At 39.9% G+C, this 19,390-nt stretch overlaps 1 protein-coding gene and 1 long non-coding RNA gene across 2 annotated transcripts in view; one reads left to right on the forward strand and one right to left on the reverse strand.

The window, feature by feature from the left end:
* ipmkb (inositol polyphosphate multikinase b) overlaps positions 1–14,354 on the forward strand; it is a 37,550-nt gene extending 23,196 nt beyond the window's left edge. Inside the window, exons 5-6 of the mRNA XM_008303494.1 lie at positions 10,167–10,248; positions 11,188–14,354. Coding sequence (XP_008301716.1) covers positions 10,167–10,248; positions 11,188–12,002 — 897 coding nt within the window. The 3' untranslated portion in view covers positions 12,003–14,354. The remainder of the gene's footprint in view (positions 1–10,166; positions 10,249–11,187) is intronic.
* Positions 1–19,359, reverse strand: part of LOC103373580 (uncharacterized) — a 23,063-nt gene extending 3,704 nt beyond the window's left edge. Inside the window, exons 1-2 of the long non-coding RNA XR_521077.1 lie at positions 14,532–19,359; positions 5,989–5,992 (exon numbers count right to left, since the gene is read on the reverse strand). This is a non-coding gene — a long non-coding RNA (uncharacterized LOC103373580). The remainder of the gene's footprint in view (positions 1–5,988; positions 5,993–14,531) is intronic.
* Positions 19,360–19,390: the final 31 nt, after the last annotated feature.

The following is a 19,390-nucleotide window of genomic DNA, read 5'->3' on the forward strand; positions in this document are numbered from 1 at the left end:
GTTGCCTTTAAACTGTATGACTTGGGTCAAACATTTTGGTGTGCTTAGGGTCATTGTCCATTTGAAGACCCATTAGTGCCCAAGCTTTAACTTCCTGGTTGATGTCTTGAGAAGTTGCTTCAATTTTTCCACATAATGTTCTTTCTTCATGATGCCATCTATTGTGTGAAGTGCACCAGTCCCTCCTGCAGCAAAACACCCCCACAACATGACGCTGCCACCCCGTACTTCACAGTTGGGATGGTGCTCTCAGGCTTGCAAGCTTCCTCCTTTTTCCTCCAAATGTAATGATGGTCATTAAAGCCAAACAGTTCAGTTTTAGTTTCATCAGACCACAGGACATGTCTACAGAAACGAAGGCCTTTGTCTCTGTGTGCATTTGTAAAGCGTAATCTGGCTTTTTAATGTTGCCTTTGGCATAATATTTTCTTCCTCTCTGAGTAGCCTTTTTGCCCATGTCGGTACAGGACTGATTTCACGATGGGTAATGACTCTCTCTTACCAGCTTCAGTAGCATCTTCACACAAGGTCTTCTGCTTTTGTTTCGGGGTTGATACGCACATTTCTCACCAAAACACTTCTGTGGGACACAGAACCCGTCTCTTTCCTGAGCGCTATGATCGCTGCACATTCTCATGGTGTTTATACTTGTGTATAATTGTTTAAACAGATAAACGTGGAACCTTCAGCCATCTGGAAATTGTACCCAAGGATGAACCAGACTTGTGCAGGTCCACAATTCTCTTCCTGATATCTTGGCTGATTTCTTTAGATTTTCCCACTTTGAAGAAAGTAGTAAAAAATTCTCTAAAAATTCAGTCTCTCATTTTTCAGGGGTTTAGCAAATATAAATAATTTTGGTAATCCTATCTGACGTAAAACAGGAAAAGTTTAGTCACATTTAATGATAGAGAGAGAAAAAAAAGGTTATGTGTCTTTTTATACAGTGTATGTAAACTGGTTTCAACTGTTTATATATTATGCCTTATTTGAGTAAAATTTAATTTTAATAATCCAAATATCCATTTTCATTTTGGCATAATTGTATGACCATATTAAAATGAAAAGGGAATTTGAACCATCTGCACAGTAGACAATGTTTTTATGCAGTAAGCATGGTATTTCCATTTACAATCCATTTACATTTACCTGTTACCATACTCTTTTGGTGTCAAAATGAAAATGCAATGTTTAAAAAAAATTGAAAAGAAACCTGAGAAAAACATCAGTTGTTCCATTTTCAGAGACTAAATCTGCTGTATAGAGGACAATATTCGAGTGGAGAAAATATTACATTACATTACATTGGCATGTTCCCAAACTCTTTTGGTGTCGAAATTAAAAAGAACATGTCTTTTGTGACATTTTAAAATTAAGATGAAAGAGTTTTTAACGGCTTAATGTCCTGCACAGTGGACAGTATTTAATCATGAGGTGCATCATGGGAACTATCCCAGTAGGGTCACCTAATTATTAGCTTTAAGCAAATGAAAACTTTAACACCTATGCTTAAAGTGGAGAGGGTGTCTGCCTCCGGAATCCAAACTAGGGCTGGTTTCACAACAGAGGAGCTGATAACTGAAGGCTCTGCCTCCTCCTCTTCTTTGGGAAACTCTAGGAACCGCAAGCAAACCTGCGTCTGAGAGCTATGAAGTGTAAGATAAGACGGAGTATGGTCATTAAGGATTTTGTATGTGGAAGGATTTAAAATTCTTTTCTGGATTTTACAGTGAGCCAATGAAGAAAAGTGAATGTTTAGGAAATCTCTCCTGTTAGTTGATTTCAGTGCTCTGGCTGCATGCTTTTGAATCAGTTGGAGATTTTGCATTTGCATTTGAATGTTGAACTGACATAATCCTAGAACCTTACCCTAAAGGTAACCATCACAACTAAGTACCTAATCCCAGCAGTAACCCAAATCTGAACCTAATTCTAACTTTAGCCCTAAAACATAACCCTTAAACAGGGTGTGAAAAAGACCGGCCAGAAGTTGGTCACTTTACCAAACTGTTCTTAGTGGAATAGTCTAAAACTCAAAGTGGTCCTCACAGAAATAGTGTATACACACACACACACACACACACACACACACACACGATTTTTTTTTCCACATGAAAAAAACAAACAGATGACAGGAAAGACAGAGACAAATTCTCTGTCTGAAAGGAAGAGAGTTAAATAGCAAAACCGTTATCACTTTGATCAGTTTCCATCACAATCTCCTGTCAGCGTCATCATCACTAAGTGTTTTGTTTTTGTTTTTTCCTGCCGGCAGCAACACAAACAGAAACTCAAACTGAGCTAAATGAACTGGTTTCTGTGTTCTTCAAAATGTTTATAAAATCATTGGGCTGTGAATAGTAAAATGAAACCCTGGCTATTGATTGGAGGCGGTGTTATACTAGAACTCACATACTTTGCTGAACAAATTATGATTAAGGCATTAATATAAATTTGAAATTTTTCTGGACAGGTGAATGAAATGCGCGAAAGTGGCATGCTAAGCTACTGTGCGCTGACCAAGAGTCTAATTTGGAATGAACTAATTGAACATATGTCAACACAGTTCTCAGTTTACTGTGAAACACATCATTTGCCTTTGAAAACCCAATAATTGCCACAATGAAATGCTCCATAGACCATATAATTTTTTTGGGCATGTTCTCAGAAAGTTGTCCATTTAAACCTATTGAGTTGGACGGTCAAGTCTTAGAGGTCCATAAGGCTGTAAATGTAGATATTTATCCACAGGCGCATAATTTTGAGCAGGGTCAGTCTGAACACCAGCCTCTTTCATAAGTAGTTTGGAAGGAAGTGGGAGAAGGTGCGTACAATTTAGAGTGGAGAGCTCATGAACTGTGTTTTAAGGAAATAACATATTTCTAAATGCCAGTCTTTGTGTGAAGAAACAACATATTAACTGATGGCTTGTCCTTTTGCTGTGTGGACAGCAGATTTATGGCTGCCCTTCCACACCCTTTGTAAACTGCTCAAAAATGTAAAGTGGACTTCAGCTGAGTGTTCTGACTGGTGAAGGTTAATATACGGCAGTGAACGTTAATATTTGACAAAGTAGTACAGCTTTGTATTTAAAAACTGTACTGAACAGGGGGCTGAATTCACTAGATTCTTCTAATGAGTTTTAGAGAATATACTAAACTCCCACACTGTTCCATGTTTTTTTATGAACAAATTGTTATTATTTATAGTTTGAAATGTGTTGCTGGTATTGACCGATATTTACACAGACTCTGCAGTTCCTCTCTGCTCTACCAAGTTTTGGAGCCTCTCGGATCTCTAAGCTTTGGCTCAGCACCTCTGCCCTACTTAACTTTGTTTTGCAGCTGCAAAAGCTCCTACAAATTCACTTTGCAGTGCCCGCCCACTGCCAAATAGCTGATTGTGTTAAGCCTTGATTATAGTCACATTAGCAGTTATTGCTATTATGCTACTTTTTTAGTCCACTTGTAGGACTCCATGACATACAGTACAGACCAAAAGTTTGGGCACACCTTCTCATTCAAAGAGTTTTCTTTATTTTCATGACTATGAAAATTGTAAATTCACACTGAATGCATTAAAACTATGAATTAACACATGTGGAATTATGTACTTAACAAAAAAGTGCAAAACAACTGAATATTTGTCTTCAAAGTAGCCACCTTTTGCTGTGATTACTGCTTCGCACACTCTTGGCATTTACTTGATGAGCTTCAAGAGGTAGTCACCTGAAATGGTCTTCCAACAGTCTTGAAGGAGTTCCCAGAGATGCTTAGCACTTGTTGGCCCTTTTGCCTTCACTCTGCGGTCCAGCTCACCCCAAACCATCTCGATTGGGTTCAGGTCCGGTGACTGTGGAGGCATTGACATGGTCTCTAATCTGAGCTGCTGTTAACTTTCGATTTCTGAGGCTGGTGACTCGGATGAACTTATCCTCCGCAGCAGAGGTGACTCTTGGTCTTCCTTTCCTGGGGCGGTCCTCATGTGAGCCAGTTTCTTTGTAGCGTTTGATGGTTTTTGCGACTGCACTTGGGGACGCTTTCAAAGTTTTCCCAATTTTTTGGACTGACTGACCTTCATTTCTTAAAGTAGTGATGGCCACTCGTTTTTCTTTACTTAGCTGCTTTTTTCTTGCCATAATACAAATTCTAACAGTCTATTCAGTAGGACTATCAGTTGTGTATCCACCTGACTTCTGCACAACACAACTGATGGTCCCAACCCCATTTATAAGGCAAGAAATACCACTTATTAAACCTGACAGGGCACACCTGTGAAGTGAAAACCATTTCAGGTGACTACCTCTTGAAGCTCATCAAGAGAATGCAGAGTGCAATAGGTTGAATCCACGTATTCTGTACACGCGCACTGCTGCCCTTGCAGTATACTTCCGACATCCCTGGATTCCATATCCAGCATTCACAAACTTTTTTTTCCACTTTCAGTGACTGTTGGATGTTGTATGAGGACAATGGGGACATACTGCTTTTTCCAAACATTGTGCCTTAAGCCTTCAACATTTTTACTCACATATCCCTGGCAATCTGCAACATGGAATCACTTGTTTGTGTGGTCTTGCTAACTTGAGCTTGGTAGCAAGACACCGTCACCTATGTGATGAATTTTCTACTGCGCAGAGGATTGTGTGTCATAATGGCCAGACAAGCATGCTGACACGTATACCACAAAATGCAACTGGTACAAATACAAAAAATTATTTTTGGTATACTACTTTTGACATACTATGCAATGTGACATGCTAAACCTTTTCCTGACATACACACGTGGACAAAATTGTTGGTGCCCCTCGGTTAATGAAAGAAAAACCCACAACGGTCACAGTCATAACTTGAGTCTGACAAAAGTAATTATAAATAAAAATTCAATGAAAATTAACCAATGAAAATCAGACATTGCTTTTGAACCGTAGTTCAACAGAATTATTATTAACTCATGAAACAGGCCTTGACAAAAATGACGGTATCCCTAGAAAAAACTGAAAATAATGTGACCATAGGACATGTTCAATCACGGTGTGTCCTCTAATTAGCATCACAGGTGTCTACAAACTTGTAATCAGTCAGTCGGCCTATTTATAGCGTTACAAGTAGTCACTGTCCTGTTTGGTGACATGGACCAGAGGAAGCAAAGGAGAGAGTTGTCTCAGAAGATTAGAAAGAAAATTATAGGCAAGCATGTTAAAGGTAAAGGCTCTAAGGCCATCTCCAAGCAGCTTGATGTTCCTGTGACTACAGTTGCACATATTCGGAAATTAAGATCCATGGGACTGTAGCCAACCTCCCTGGACGTGGCCGCAGGATGACAAATCAAAGAGACAGATAATACGAATGGTAACAAAACAGCCCAGAACAACCTCTAAAGACATTAAAGGTGAATTCCAAGGTCAAGGTACATCAGTGTCAGATCGCACCATCCGTCGTTGTTTGAACCAAAGTGGACTTCATGGGAGACGACCAAGGAGGACACCACTGTTTAAAACAAATGATAAAAAAGCCAGACTGGAATTTGCTAAACTGCATGTTGACAAGCCACAAAGCTTCAGGGAGAATGTTCTATGGACAGACGAGACAAAACTTTAACGTTTTGGCAAGGCACATCAGCTCTATGTTCATAGACGCAAAAATGAAGCATATCAAGAAAAGAACACTGTCCCTACTGTGAAACATGGAGGAGGCTCCGTTATGTTCTGGGGCTGCTTTGCTGCATCTGGCACAGGGTGTCTTGAATCTGTGCACGGTACAATGAACTCTCAAGACTATCAAGGTATTCTATAGAGAAGCGTGCTGCCCAGTGTCAGAAAGCTTGGTCTCAGTTGCAGGTCATGGGTCTTGCAACAGGATAATGACCCAAAAAACACAGCTAAAAACACCCAAGAATGGCTAAGAGGAAAACATTGGACTATTCTGAAGTGGACTTCTTTGAGCCCTGATCTAAATCCTATTGAACATCTGTGGAAGAAGCTGAAACATGCCTTCTGGAGAAGGCAGCCTTCAAACCTGAGACAATTGGAGCAGTCTTCTCATGAGGAGTGGGCCACAATACCTGCTGAGAGGTTCAGAAGTCTCATTGACAGTTACAGAAATCGTTTGATTGCAGTGATTCCTTGAAAAGGTTGTACAACAAAATGTTAAGTTAAGGGTACCATCATTTTTGTCTGTTGGCCTGTTTCATGAGTTTATTTAAAAAAAAAGAATTCTGTTAAAGCACGCTTCAAAAGCAATGTCTGATTTTCATTGGTTAATTTTCATAGAATTTTTATTTATTATTACTTTTGTCAGATTCAAGTTATTTCTGTTATGGTTGTGGGTTTTTCTTTCATTAACCGCGGGGTACCAACAATTTTGTCCACGTGCGTATAGTATAGTAGTATGGAACACACCAAAAGTTTGGGCAGCATGTGTACATTTGCAAACAGGTCTGCAGGTACGCTTACAGACTTGGGACGACAACAAATGTGCTTTGCAGACTCTTGTATATTCACAGACATGGTAACTATAAATCTGGCCTTATACTTTCTGTTTCATCAAATCTGTGAGGGTCTGCTAGGGTGAATGTGACAGATTTTGACATAAATTTCTTATGTGCACAGGAGTATGCATAGACCCCTCTGAATGCAACCCAAAATTTGTGTCTACAACCGCTCTACAAGGGCAGTAGTGCACTGCTCTGTAGCTGTAACAACTATGTCCACGGTGTCTGCAGCTGTCTATAGCTGTCCATGTCTGCGTATTATCACAACTTCAGCAACTAGTCAAGGATTTACTAGCTGAAAATGGCGACAATTTTCCTCAGGAATCAAAAACAGAGCCAAAGGAAGTGTGACCTTTAGAATAATAGTCATCATGAGAATAAATCTGTGTTTACAGCTTGGTCAGCTGACCCTGGGAGGTAGAAGCAGAAGCAAAAGCAAAAGTTGTAATACCACAGAATATAAAAACTCAAAAGTCAACTCAGATTGTTACTTGGCTACAACAGTAATCAGGAAAACAAATTTAAATCAAGATAGAAAAAAATTGGTTCCAAAGGAGGTCCAAATACATAAAAAATTGTAATCCCTCACAGTTCTCGTAATCTGTATGCATCCATCCTGGGTACCAAATAGTATTTGGTGTCATTGAAAAAAGTTTTACTCTCTGGTAAACAAACACATTTTAATGCAGTTCTGTAGGTTTTAATTCACATGTTGCCAGTAAATAGTAAATGGTCTGCACTTATATACCTCCTTTCTACCTCAGTGCTACTCAAAGCACTTTTCAGTGTGTTTTCTCATTCACCCGTTCACACACACATTCATACACTAGAGGAGACAGAGTTGCCATGCAAGTTGCTGCCTGCCGTTAGGAGCAACTGTAGGTTTAGTGTCTTGCCCAAGGACACTTCGACTGTGGAGGGGCGGGGATCAGACCACCAACCTTGCGATGGACAACCCGCTCTACCCGGGGGTGGTTTAAGATTTATAGAGAACACTTGCATAGGGCCAGCCTAAGCTGTAGTATACCTTTTAGAACACAATGTGCTTGGCACTGAGCTGGGTAAACTCCCTTTCTAATCTCTGCTAAGTGTTTGTTTAGCTGGAACGGAGACTAATTAGCGATTATGATCTTCCTGATGGGGGAATAACAGAGGGGAAAAAGGGAGTTGGAGAGAAACTGAAAGGAAAACAGCAGAGACTTGAGCCGTGTTCATCAAATATGTCCTAATTAATTCCGACTAGCATGCTATTGTCAGACTAAAAAGATCCTGTTAACTCATATCCAGCAACTCTGACTTTGTGAATGCAGTTTGATAGTTTATCCTCGATGGAATTGTCTTGAATAATAGTGCAGTTAATTTTTAAAGGATGACAAATTAGTACAGGTTTTAAAACAATAATCAGCATTCATGTGCTCAGTTGTATGCTGATTATGTGATTGCAGTTACATGATGTAGACGTTTTGGAATTCCTCCCAGTATGCACTGTGGCAATATGTTCATGGACAGAAGTCTTATTCAGTGCTCAACAAATATATTAGACCACCACCCAATGTCAGGTTTATGCCACAGCCTCCCCAAATTAACAGCATTGGTAATTATCAAAATCATTTTTTTCTGTAATGTTTAGAAGCTCTTTAACCAAAATGATGTTTTTAATGCTAAAATATAATTATTATTGGTATCCATGAACTTTTAAATTTACTGTTTTACAAAAACAGTAGGGAACACCTAAACAACACAATGTAACTCCGAGTCAATCACACTTCTGTTAAATCAACCTGTCCAGTTAGGAAGCAACACTGATTGTGAATCAATTTCACCTGCTGTTGTGCAAATGGAACAGACAACAGGTGGAACTGAGAGGCAATTAGCAAGACAACCTCTATTGTGGTTCTGCAGGTGGTGACCACAGACCATGTCTCTGTTCTTATCCTTTCTGGCTGATGTTTTGGTCACTTTTGCATTTCGTCAGTGCTCTCACCCCTAGAGGTAGCATGAGGCGGTGTCCACAACCCACAGAAGCTGCTAAGGTAGTGCAGCTCATCCAGGATGGCACATCAATGTGAGCTGTGGCAAGAAGGTTTGCTGTGTCTCTTAGCACAGTGTCCAGAGCATGGAGGAGATACCAGGAGACAGGCCAGTTAACCAGGAGATGTGGAGGGGGGCATAGGTGGGCAACAACCCAGCAGCAGGACCACTACCTCCTCCTTTGTGCAAGGAGGAACAGGAGGAGCACTGTCAGAGCCCTGCACAATGACCTCTAGCAGGCCACTAACCACTAATATGCATGTTTCTGCTCAAACTGTCAGAAACAGTCTCCATGAGGGTGGTATGAGGGCCCGATGTCCCACCAGTGAGGCTTGGCTTACACCCCAACACCGTGCAGGGTGATTAGCATTTGCCAGAGATCACCAAGATTGGCAGATTCGCCATTGACGCCCTGTGCTCTTCACAGATGAAAGCAGGTTCACACTGAACACATGTGACAGACGTGACAGAGTCTGGAGACGATGAGGAGAAAAATCTGCTGCCTGTAACATCCTCCAGCATGACCAGTTTGGCGGTGGGTCAGTAATGATGTTGGGAGGCATTTCTTTGGAGGGCCGCACAGCCCTCCATGGGCTAGCCAGAGGTACCCTGACTGCCATCAGGTACTGGGATGAGATCCTCAGAGCCATTGTGAGACCATATGTTAGTGCAGTGGGCCCTGGGTTCCTTCTGATGTATGACAATGCTCGGCCTCATGTGGCTGAAGTGTGTCAGCAGTTCCTGCATGATGAAGGCATTGATGCTATAGACTGGCCTGCCTGTTCTCCACCGGAATCCAATTTAGCACATCTGGGACATCATGTCTTGTTCCATCCACCAATGCCATGTTGCACCACAGACTGTCCATGAGTTGACTGATGCTTGAATCCAGGTCTGGCAGGAGATCCCTCAGGAGAACATCCGCCGCCTCATCAGGCGCATGCCCAGGCGTTGTAGGGAGGTCATACAGGCACGTGGAGGCCACACACGCTACTGAGCCTCATTTTGACTTGTCTTGAGAAATTTCCACTGAAGGTGGATCAGCCTGTAATGTAATTTTCCACTTTTATTTTCAGTATGATTCCAAATCCAGACCTCCATGGGATAATAATTTTGATTTACATTGATCATTTTATATTATTTTGTTCTCAGCGCATTCCACTATGTAATGAATAACGTTTTTCAGCTGGAATATTTCATTCATTGAGATCTAGGATGTGTTATTTTAGTGTTCCCTTTATTTTTTGAGCAGTGTAGTAAAGCACAACACTCTTTCATTATCTATCAACGAACAGAAGCCAGTTGTATCATAAAATGAGTTTAGGTTTGGTGTTCAGGCCAAAAACGTCTTGGCTGATGATCCAGTCAACTGTTAATAAGCTGCACTTTTTCAGGTTTGGGCTGAAGGACTTTTTGCAGATACAGTTGTCTTCTTTCTATTTGGAATAATTCTGTAACCACATAAGAAGCTCTTTTATGATTTGATCTGGTGAGTCATGGAGGCATTTGTTTGTGTACCTGTGAACCAGTAGATGGAATCAGCACTTTAGTCAAGATCTTTGAACACACTTTAACTTACTTTTGAAAGGCAAATACAAATGCAGTACAGACACGTTAACATCAAGTATTTTCTGGTATTTCAGGTGTATAAGATGTGCAGTGACTCTTTTGACACCTATGACCAGCACTATGGAAGGGGACTGGTTAAGGAGACCATTAAAGACGGTAAGTGTGCATACGTTTGCATTTGGCTGTGTGAAATATTGTCCAGACAAGCTACAGTCCCCTCCAAAGACCCTCTTTAGGACTCTTTAGTCCTGCTCTTGCTGTTTTATATTTTTAAACTTAATTTAATTTCCTATTATATTTGATCCCTCTGTTTGTTTCTGTTTGTCTTCATTTGTATTTGTTCAATAACTGTTTGTCTTTAAGTGCTTTATGAATAAAGTTTATAGTATTATAGACTTGATTATTGTTACCAAAGGTTTTCACAAGGGATGTTATTGATTAGTTGACTGATTGATTGTGGTTAATAATTTAACCGACATTTTAACCAATTACAAATATATTAAGCAATGAATCAGAATATAAGGGAGATGCAAGTGAGAAAATGTATTGTACAGTAGCTGTAGTACCTGGTTGCACCTCCAGGTGGTCTCTTACTGTTTAATGCTGTACCTGATTAAGTGGTTCCTCGAGCTATGGGCTGTTTTGTTTTGGCAAGCAGAGATCACTGCAGAGGTTTAGCTACCATGACAAAGACTTCTGTGGCAGTTAATGGCTTGGCCAGATTTATTAAAAATAAGCCAAAGTTCACCAGGACAATCTTCTGAAGTCAAGTGGTTATTACACCTGTTTGGAGTTTGCTACGAATGTGTAATCTCCGTGGTGAAAAATGGCTTTATCAGCATTTGGAAGAATTTTTCACTGTACTTAGTCCAATTGAAGGATTCATTAATTATTGATTGATAATGCAGTTGACTATAGCTTAAAAAAAAAATGTTTTCAACTTGCATCCCCAGTGTCCTTTAGTACACACACTTACTTACTTTATTACAACTGGCTGTAGAGTGAAGCTTCAGGTGATCACACATCACACATGTGCTGAGAGGACAGCCACTGAGTAATGAGGATTAACCCCAAGTCTTCTCACCTCCCCTCCAGGGTTGGCTAAATTCTTCCATAATGGAGTGAGTTTGAGGAAGGATGCACTGTCGGCTAGCATCCGCAGAGTACAGCAGATCCTCCAGTGGTTCGAGTCCCAGCAGCAGCTCACCTTCTATGCGAGCTCCCTTCTCTTTGTTTACGAGGGCCTTTCCTCTCCTTTCTCCTCGTCTTCTCTTTCTTCCCTCCTCAGCAGTTCAACGATCAGTCCAACTACGATGAAAACCACCACAATGGCCGGTGCCTGTGAACGTGGTGGGGAGGGAAAAGCTGAACAGGAAGGGTCAGGGCAGGAGGAGGGGATGGCTGAGTACAACAACAACAACATTCAGGTGGCAGTGCCCTGGGACTACAGCCTGGCCACCGCTATTTACACCAATCACAGGAAAGGTGGCGACCACCACAGTGCCAAGGGTCATCTCCACAGCAGCAGCGGAGATGGTAGTTTTGGGCAGAATACAGAATGCTCAGTTTCTGGAGATAACATCTCAGCACTGTGGGAAGAAGACAACTCTGCATGGAAACGAAGAGTGGAGCTGCAACAAGCACCTAATGGAAATGGAAACAAATCACAACTGGAAGGGGAGGATGAGGATGAAGAGAGCAAAGACAGAAGCAGCAGCAGGAGGAGAGAGGAGCAGTTGAAAGGACGAGGGGGTGATGCAATGGATGGGGGTACAGGGGACATGCAAGTTGAGGTCAGGATGATCGATTTTGCCCACGTTTTCCCGAGTGACAGCCATGATCATGGCTACATCTATGGCCTAAAACACCTGCTGACAGTGCTGGAGCAAATGCTCTGTGACGCTGCGTAGAGCTTCCCCTTACCTGCTCAAACAACTAGTGTCTCCTCATGTCAACCCTCCTTTTTTCTCAAAAGATACAGATCTTCAGAGGAGCAAAGGAAAAGTCAAAGAAGTGAATATTAAATCAAAACAAAATCACCATCATCATCATCTCACAAGATTGTGATGGTCTGTCAGTGTGTTTCTCTTTGTTTGGATGTCTTGTGAGCAGAGTGGAGGTAGTAGAGGCTGATAGCTGTTATTAGCAGCTCTTCATGCACTAATCAATCTATGAAGGCATTACGACCCTGTACTTGAACACAACATCTTCAGCTGATAGTTTACTGATGCTCACAGGCGCCACAGTGTCACATGGCTTCCCCTGTGGTCCATTCAGCTGAAAAAGGGGTTTGCTTGTTATATTTTGACACCATGGCCACTGAAAATAATTCCTTGGTTTTTATTAAATTCAATACACCTCAGATGAGGGGTGGATGAGGTGACAATACATAGTGTGGAGCCATTAGAATTTGTCAACATCAGAGATTTTTCTACAGTTCTGACCATATAATATTTTCTGTTTTTTTGTACCATTGTGGCAGCACAACCTATTAGTAGCAAACTAAGAATCAAAAATGGATTTGTATGTCTCACATAATCCATTCATAAATTCCTCGGGCAGACCAATTCCTCATCCTTTCTGTCAGGGGTCATGGGTATGCTGATGTGCAGGCTCAGTAGCTGTTAAGATTTTATGGGCTGGCAGTGAGTCCCCACATTGAACAGGAATTTTTTGAAGGCTGTTCAAGGATAGTGGCGCCACGGGAGTGGGATTTGATCCGTGTTATATAAAAAGTTATCATCATGAAAATAGATTTTTCAGTTTTAGTGAATACAAAGTGAATGTCAGAAATTGTTTGGTTTGTTTTTTACGATGTGTGCAAGGGTTGATCATAAAAATACAAGAGCATTTCTCTTGCACAGACACTGAGCACGTCACAGTCATGCACGTGCAACATGTATGAGCTGTAGCTCTCATAAGTCAGGATGTCACGTGACCCTGTGCTCCAGAGCACCTACCTGCCTTCGTGCTATAGTTCAGGTGGTTTTGCCCAAATGTTCTCCCTCAGACACCTCAGGAAGATACTGACGCACCTTGTTGATATGTGGTGTCGTGCAACATCCAAACTTCTGTCAGTTATAACTCACACAGTTTTCATGTGTGTAAATGTGACATGTTTGATGCACGTGCACGAGGAACGGTCTCGGTATTTTATGATCAATCCTCATGCTATCAGATCATGCAGTCGGCCTTGTAAACTACCAACACTACTTTTAGATATGGCTCAGTCCAATTTGATCGTGACACGCTGGTCACCCAGCCGCACCTACACTCATCCACAGTGGTTAACTGGATCTGGTTCATTTATGTTTACAAGTATACAGTGAAATGACAAACATACCAGGGCTGGGAAACAGATGCCACAGTTCATCTGGATTCAGAATGGCTCATTGAGGCTTAAAGTTTGAGAGCATGTGGTAAAACAAGAAGCCTGAAGAAAGTTGAAATTTAAGTCGGGTCGTCCTTTTGTGTTCTTGTTTAAACCACTGTCTACAAGTATTTAACTCAGGTATTTACTGTTAAAAAATACTTATTATTACTCCTATTATCCTCTCAGCAAGATCTGATCCTCATGCTGTCTAGTTCAGTTGAGAACAGTTGTTTTATATAGTTGATGTTCATCTTATCTCATAATTGACCTTATCTCATCAATGTTGACCTTTGAGTCGCGTTTTTGACCTCTTAGAGCTTACACATAAAGTATTGTCTTCTACTGTGGCTGTTTTAATTGTTGTTGTATATGTTTAGCTGCCAAATCACCTGTCGTTTTAACAGCCTGTGCTGTCTGGTTCCCCTCCCTTTCTGTCCTGGGTTTAGCAACAGGATTATATTGCTAATGTAATACCTGTACATTGTTCATGCTCATGTTGGACGCCAGTGCCATTGCTCTAGCATTAACAACGAGTTATTCTGTGATTTTAAGTTATTATAATGGAATGAATTTATTTGTAACTGGGAAACAATTGGAAATCAGCCATTTCCTTCCCATATCCTGAAGAGATGATTGATTATTTGTGGGTTTGTTTTTTTTGTTTGTTTGTTTGTTTGTTTGGTTTGGGGGGGGTTGTTTTTTTTTGGCCATAAATAACATGTTGTACTAAATGACATAAACTAATATGATACAACTTCCTAACTTCCCTAAGGATTTTAAGATTGTAGTAAAAAGACGTGTGATACATGCTGCTTTAACAAGAGTCAGTTGACAGACTCAAAAAGTGACAGAATGCTAAAGAAAGAAAGAAAGAAAGACAGCAACTGAATGGTTTTATGTCATGTTTTTTGTGTTTGTGTGTTTTTGGCTTGGCACAGATGGGCAGAAATGTCAGAGTACTGGTGGTAGGTGACAAAAAAGTCAGCATATCTTTTTTACACTAATTTCACTGGAGAACAATTCAATAGCATGTAATTTAGCCATTGACTAAAGGTTGAAGGCTGACTAAGACCCAGAATATTTGGAGATCAAAATTGCTATCCCGATACCGGCACAGCGACCAAATATTTGGGTATTTGGCTATTCGGGTCCAGCCCTACAAGCGTCATGTGTTGATCTTCAATGAGATGTCTAAAAGCTCTGGAAAAACCTGGTTAGTGGAGCTTGGGGTAGAATTTTAGCTTTGTCAAATGGCTGTTTCCAATTCTCACCATAAATTTTGAAGCTGAAAGTCTTTTTAGTTGTGCAGATATTTGGCATTTTGCCTTGAGTTTATGTCAAGGTCACAAAAAGAATGACTCCATCTATAAAGTATAGAAGTCTAACAGCCGGAGATAAGCTCCTTGTTTTCCTTTAATGTAAATCATTTGAAGTCCTTTCACCCATTTCACTATTTCAGGGACATTTAAAACGTCCAAATACAGATTAGTGTAACCCTTCTGTCCAGGGCGATGGCGGTAAATAAAAACTTCTGCGCATCAGGACAGAAGAAGGGCCTGTCAATGATTTGAGGAGTCATCTGCGTGTTTTTAAGACCATTTGCTGTAAATAGATTTGACTTCGTCATTCTTTATTTCAGAGCATTTGTCTTTAGTTTTGGTGCTGCTGTGTGCAGTCCAGCCTCTGCTCTCTACGCTAACACTGGAGCTGCTTTTAAGCATCATGTTAAATCTCACTGCCCCAGTCTGCCACGAGCCCTCCTGATTTTAACCAGTAATATGCACAAGCCTCTTCAGTTATGTAGCCTGTAATATATGAATATAATGAACAATATGAAAATCTTGATCTTGTTTAGTTTATTTCAGCTAGATGTGTCTTGGTTTTAACGAGAACCAAAAGAAACAGGAAGCTATTAGAGTACAATATTTTCTTTAACACTGATTCTTTTTTATTAAACATGATAATGTGTCTGACAATAATCAAGAGGAACCTTTAGGAGGCTTTTAAAGGATGTTTACGGGAATGAGAACTGTTTTTTTGTTTGTTTTTTAATCACTGCCTTGTTTTCTGTTGATGTCTCAATGTGGTCTCTTTTTTTTGACTATTGAATATTGATCATTTTGGCAGCTTTGTGAATCTCCTTTCTGATTTTCTAGCCCGTCATTTCACAGATAACTAAGAAAAACCATATCAGGCATATGATACAGGGCATTGTTGATGGATAGTCATTGCTTAAGTCACAGTGATTTCAACTTTAACTCCATTCAGTCATTGTAAAACTCATGAAGTCAGGTCATGATACTGAGGCTGCTTGTTTCAGTGTAGGTGGGCAGTGTTACCAACAGCACATCACTATGTTTCTGATATTATATGGAATGTTCAGGAGATTCCAAACACCAGCATTTTAGTCTGTTTAAATTGGTTCTTTTACAGGCTGTTGGTCACATTTACTACATGTTGTTTCTTTTTTATATTACAGCCTATTAGACGAAGCAGGCCATAACATTTTAGATTACTTTTTGTCCTTCCAGATGTCCTTCAGATGTCAGTTTCACATCATGTCTGCATTTACATGTTTTGTAACAATTTATGTGCAGACTGATTTTAAAAGTCTGAATCACTGAATGACTTTAATTGTCATAACTATAATTCTATCACTTAGTAAAATGATCGGTTAAAAAATATGACAGATTTACATTTGTATTTAAAACTGCAATATAAAAGAGTGATTGTATCATCATCACTTTGTTTCTTCACCCTGTCTTTAGGTGCTGTAATAGTTACTAGATGTTAAGACTGGATTGCATCATACATCTTGAAGGGCTTTTAAAATGTAATTACTGTATATTTGATCATCCCGTGTCTACCTTTCATTCCCCAATACTTTATTTACAGTTTTCAGGTGTTTTTTTACTGCTAAAAACTTTTCAAAAATTGAATTCCCTAAGAAGTAGAGATTGGAATGCTCATTCATCTAAAAAATACAGCCATGAAAGGAAAACTGTTTTGTTGAATGAAAATTAGGTCAAAGGGATTTAAAAATGTATGTTTCATTCATTCAGCATGTGAAGACAGACTAAGGAAACAGAGTAATTGCCTAGCTTTTGTTTTTTTTAAACTTTGATATTTATACTGCGTCATTAAATGCAAAACACTTTATAATGTCTTTGTGTAAAAAAAATGCGCTTATAAATTGCTTTTAACTAAATATGTTTTAATTCTGTTAATTTTCCCACAGAAGCTTGTCTGCCTGAAGGTAGAAAAGGACAAGTTCATTAGATCAATTAAATGCAATTTGTAGGACATGCGCGAAAACGTGCTTAAATATGATTACTGCCATGTAGATTGATATTGACCTCTATCTGCAGCCTTCTAAACAATTAGAGAACTGGCTGCTTTGAAGTGGAATAAAATTTGTTCCAGGATGCAGGACAGAAGTTTCTGAACAGTCAGTGAAGAGTGTAGATTTGCCTGTGGCTAACGCTGCCCACCTCCTCTGCCCCAGGATGTTACAATATGATGTCTTGATGCACTTTTACCAATACTGGAAAGCTATAAGACTTCAGTACATGCTTGTTTCTCACACTGTGTCCTATCTACCTGTCTTTAGAAGGGACCGCACTGACTGGGACAGAGGGGTCCATGAAGATGTAACACGAGTATCAGTCCAGGTGTGGTCAGCAGATGTTAAACTGGTGCATTACCTGGCTTTTCTGACTTTTTACCACTGATGATTAGGATGCAACAGTGACATTGTCTGTTTGGATGAGTCAAAGTGAAGCTGTATTCCAGTTTCTCTTTATAAATGCTCTACTCATTTGTTTACATTCGAACTGCTCTCCTCAGAACCAGGAAACGTTGGAGGCTAGAACGTGATTTGTCTTCTTTGTTTTCTAAGACATTAACAGATCGATTATGGCTTGGTTTTTGTTCCTTGATCTTAATTGTCTGTCATGCAGACTAATAGAATAGCTATGACATTTGCTCTGCACATTTTTTCTCATGTGAGCTAATTATGTAAGTAAAAGTAGTTGCTCCCCAATAAAAGGACCTTAAAGGTGATGTGACATGTTTCATACCACTACAGATGGTGTACTCTACATTACTGCCAGACATGTTCAAAGCAACTTTTATTTATTGAAATCATTTGGTTACTGCATTAGGTGGATTTCCACTGCAGGAACTTGGACCTTTACAGGAACAACCACATAATCGGTCATTTCAGCATTTGTTTCCATTGTGGTATAGATCCAACAGCATCAACTGCAACGTTAACGCTAAGTGCACTAAAACATCAACAAATAGTAGTTACAGGATGTTACGCCAGGTCTAGTGGTGAATTATTGAATTTTACATTGTTAGCTGTAATGGTAGACAGAGAACGACTGCTATAGGATATGGACATCAAGGGGCAGAAAAATGACGCTTGTCCTCTCCAAGTTTAACCAGTCAGCACTGAGACCAACATAGCAGTTTGTAAGCTCAGAAATACCTGAACTGGAGTCTGAATTCTTTTTTACCCTGAAAATGGGCCTGATTCCACAGGGATGGTTCTTGCAGTTGGAACATGCACAGAGGTCATGGCTGCCCTAAAACAATCAGGAAGTTTCTGCAGTGGAAAAAGACTGAATTGAGTATTTAGAAGGAGCTCTGTCTTAAAATGAAGAGCTGGCTAAATGTACAACTGAGTCCCTTTATCAAAAACATTTGTAGCGTACCTGGAAATACAGTACATCCTGTACTGTATTGTCAAGAATATGATATATATAAATGTATGTGAATCATGCCCAAACAAAAAGTACATACAGGTTACAATAAATTAAAAATCAAAGTGAAAGTTCAGTGTTGTGACCATTTAAAGTAAAAGTGCAGTATTGCAGTTTAAACTTTAGCTGGAGGATAATCTCTCACAAAAAAGAAAAAACAGAAATTGTTTGTGAAGAGACTCGTTGAAAACATTATTTTATCCCTATTTATTGTCAACACTGCACTACGACACACCATAGAGCAACAACTGAATATGCTGCAGCACATGCAAAGAAAGTGTTAACTAAGCATTTCATAGCACACTGAAGTGATGTGAAACCAGCAGCTCAACTCAGTCTAAAATCTGTTTGGGTGCTTTTAAAAATAGACAGCAGTGATTTGAAATACTCCAAATATTGTTTCATTGTTAGTGTCTGTTCTTACTGCATTTATCAGATGTTTACTAAGCTGAGCTGCAGTTACCAGTTCAAAGCCAAGATGAGTTCTATTTTAACAGTCTTTCCCTTTTGACAGAGATGCAGCATTAGAGGACAAAAAAAGTGTCTTGCAAACATATTGTCCAGCTGGTTTTACTGAAAGTTTGCTGTATACACACTTCTCTCTGCGTGTCCATGTGTGGTTCAGGTTGGCTGCAGTATCCTCCAACACTGTTCTTCTGAGAAACAACACTGATCCATCAAGTGTCTTGATGCAATGCCTGATGCCAACTTTAAGGTGTAAATGCAGTTACTATGGCTGACTGGGATTAAACCGTGTGAGTGCTTGTGGTTTGGTGTTAGTATCATGAAAACAAAACCTGTTGAAAACTGGCAGCTCAAATTCAGCTTCTCTCCCCAGTGTCGGATCTCTGTGAAGTCCAACACATTAATGGTTGAGCGAGGAACTCAACATGGACTGCTCTGTGAACCCTGTCTAGACAATGAGCTCTGGAACGCCTCACTGTGGAATTTAAAGAGTGTTTGAATTTTGATAAACTGGATTTAACATGTCTTATAATGAGCCTGAAGCAGAACAGAAAATATCAGTGTACATGAGAGGAACTCAAGCAGTACAAGTCCCTCTACTCATTATTTTTTCAACAATAAAAATATTAAACAGTTTCATGACCTGAGTCATTAATAAAGTGTTTTTGAATATTTCTCTATATTCAGTTTTCTT

Source organism: Stegastes partitus, unplaced genomic scaffold (genome assembly GCF_000690725.1).
Source record: "Stegastes partitus isolate 25-593 unplaced genomic scaffold, Stegastes_partitus-1.0.2 Scaffold2018, whole genome shotgun sequence".
Taxonomy (NCBI): domain Eukaryota; kingdom Metazoa; phylum Chordata; class Actinopteri; family Pomacentridae; genus Stegastes; species Stegastes partitus.